The following is a 1,586-nucleotide window of genomic DNA, read 5'->3' as shown; positions in this document are numbered from 1 at the left end:
GATGAAAGTGTCTTCGGTATTGAGTTCAAGTCACATATTACAATTGACGACTTGCAAGAGATTTTTGACCAGGATCAACTAGGCGTCAGTAATATGCAATCATACATCCGGTAATATTCACTCATCCGATATATTATTTAATTAGTCCAACAATATAATTTATTTACACTTTTCAATAAAAAGAATCTAATGTTTATTATGTTTTTATTTAAGGTTGTTGTATGACAGAGTGTTGCGCGGGACTGCATTGTCTAACAGATTCCGGTTCGTGTCTTCCGCCCATTGCAGCGGAATGGAAATTGTTTCGGATCCGGAATCTGTTAGACAGCGCTTAGTCGATAGATTCATGTCCACCGGCAATACAGAATGTCTGCATCTTTGGGCGTATAATACCCGACCAGTAGGGTTAGTTTCTCATTCTTTATTCATCTAATCTCTGTTTCTTTAGTGTATAGCAATATTTTCATATAACCTATTGTTTTAATTTATAGAGCACACTGGTTGCTGCTTGCTATCAACCCGATAAGGGAAGTCGTGTATTATCTGAATTCGGTAAAGGGTGAATGGACCAATTATCCGGCCATGAAGGAAATCGTTGATTTGTAAGTGGGATCGTTCTAAATATATATTCGTGTATATTTATATATTTACTTATTTGTGGGATTGATCTAAACATATGCTTTTATATATTTGTTAATTAGATCAATACAAGTATTCCGTAGTCAACGGGACGCACAGGTATCCCGGACTAAATCAAACAACATCACCTGGATCGAAGTGCAGGTACATTACTTTTCACAAATTTGCTTATAATATTTATGCTACTTGGTAAAACAAGACAACTTATATAGAATCTTATTTGTTTTTCTATGTAGTGTCCGATACAGCGTAACAGTTCAGACTGCGGATACTTTGTATTGAGGTTTATGAAAGAAATCATTCAGGCGAATCAATTAGAGATTCCTCCCACGGTATAAAGTTATAACTTAAGATAATTTCATATAATTTATTACATTTACCTAAATATATTATTCATATTATGTTTTTGTTTTATAGTACCTTGACGAATTCCGTGCTGCTGGGTACTCGAAGCTAAAGTTAGAAGAAATCAAAGAGGAATTGTGTCAATTTTATATTAAGCAATTTTTCATGCAGATTTGAACTATAATATTGTTGATTTTGTAATGATGTATATATATAATTTTGTAATGATGTATATATATAATTTTGGATATTATAATGGTATATATTAGTATATATATTGTCTTACTGATGGCTGAAATAATATAGTCGAAAATATATTACAGGTCGAAAATATATTACAGGTCGAAAATATTACAGGTCGAAAACATTACAGGTCGACTGGGAGGATTAAATTATAGGCTGCACATAAAAATACCTCATTTAGCAACTACAGCGCTTCTAAAAAGCGCTCTTAAAGGTCCACATACTAGAGCGCTTCTTAGTAAAAGCGCTGGCAAAGACCAGTAAAAAAGCAAAAAAAACTAAAAAATTACGCAGCATACAAAAGCGCTTTGGGAAAAGCGCTCTGGTAGGCCCCCCTATGAGAGCGCTTTGTCTGGAAA

The 1,586-nt window shown here is 33.9% G+C and overlaps 1 protein-coding gene across 1 annotated transcript; it reads left to right on the top strand.

Annotated features, from left to right (window-relative positions):
- The first annotated feature begins 6 nt into the window (after positions 1–6).
- LOC131606627 (uncharacterized) lies at positions 7–1,236 on the top strand. The gene is made up of 6 exons (XM_058878816.1): positions 7–110; positions 214–405; positions 492–602; positions 702–783; positions 876–971; positions 1,057–1,236. The coding sequence occupies exons 1-6, from the start codon at positions 94–96 to the stop codon at positions 1,159–1,161; spliced, it is 603 nt and encodes a 200-aa protein (XP_058734799.1). The 5' UTR covers positions 7–93; the 3' UTR covers positions 1,162–1,236.
- Positions 1,237–1,586: the final 350 nt, after the last annotated feature.

The sequence above is a fragment of the Vicia villosa genome, linkage group LG5 (genome assembly GCF_029867415.1).
Source record: "Vicia villosa cultivar HV-30 ecotype Madison, WI linkage group LG5, Vvil1.0, whole genome shotgun sequence".
Taxonomy (NCBI): Eukaryota; Viridiplantae; Streptophyta; class Magnoliopsida; order Fabales; family Fabaceae; genus Vicia; species Vicia villosa.
Note: the sequence above shows the minus strand (reverse complement) of the source record. Positions and strands in the feature narration are given on the sequence as shown.

Excerpts from the sequence above, each read along its gene's own strand:
- LOC131606627 (XM_058878816.1), top strand. Across the intron at positions 603-701 it reads ATGAAGGAAATCGTTGATTT|ATCAATACAAGTATTCCGTA; the intron begins GTAAGTGGGATC and ends TTTGTTAATTAG. Across the intron at positions 784-875 it reads TCACCTGGATCGAAGTGCAG|TGTCCGATACAGCGTAACAG; the intron begins GTACATTACTTT and ends TTTTCTATGTAG.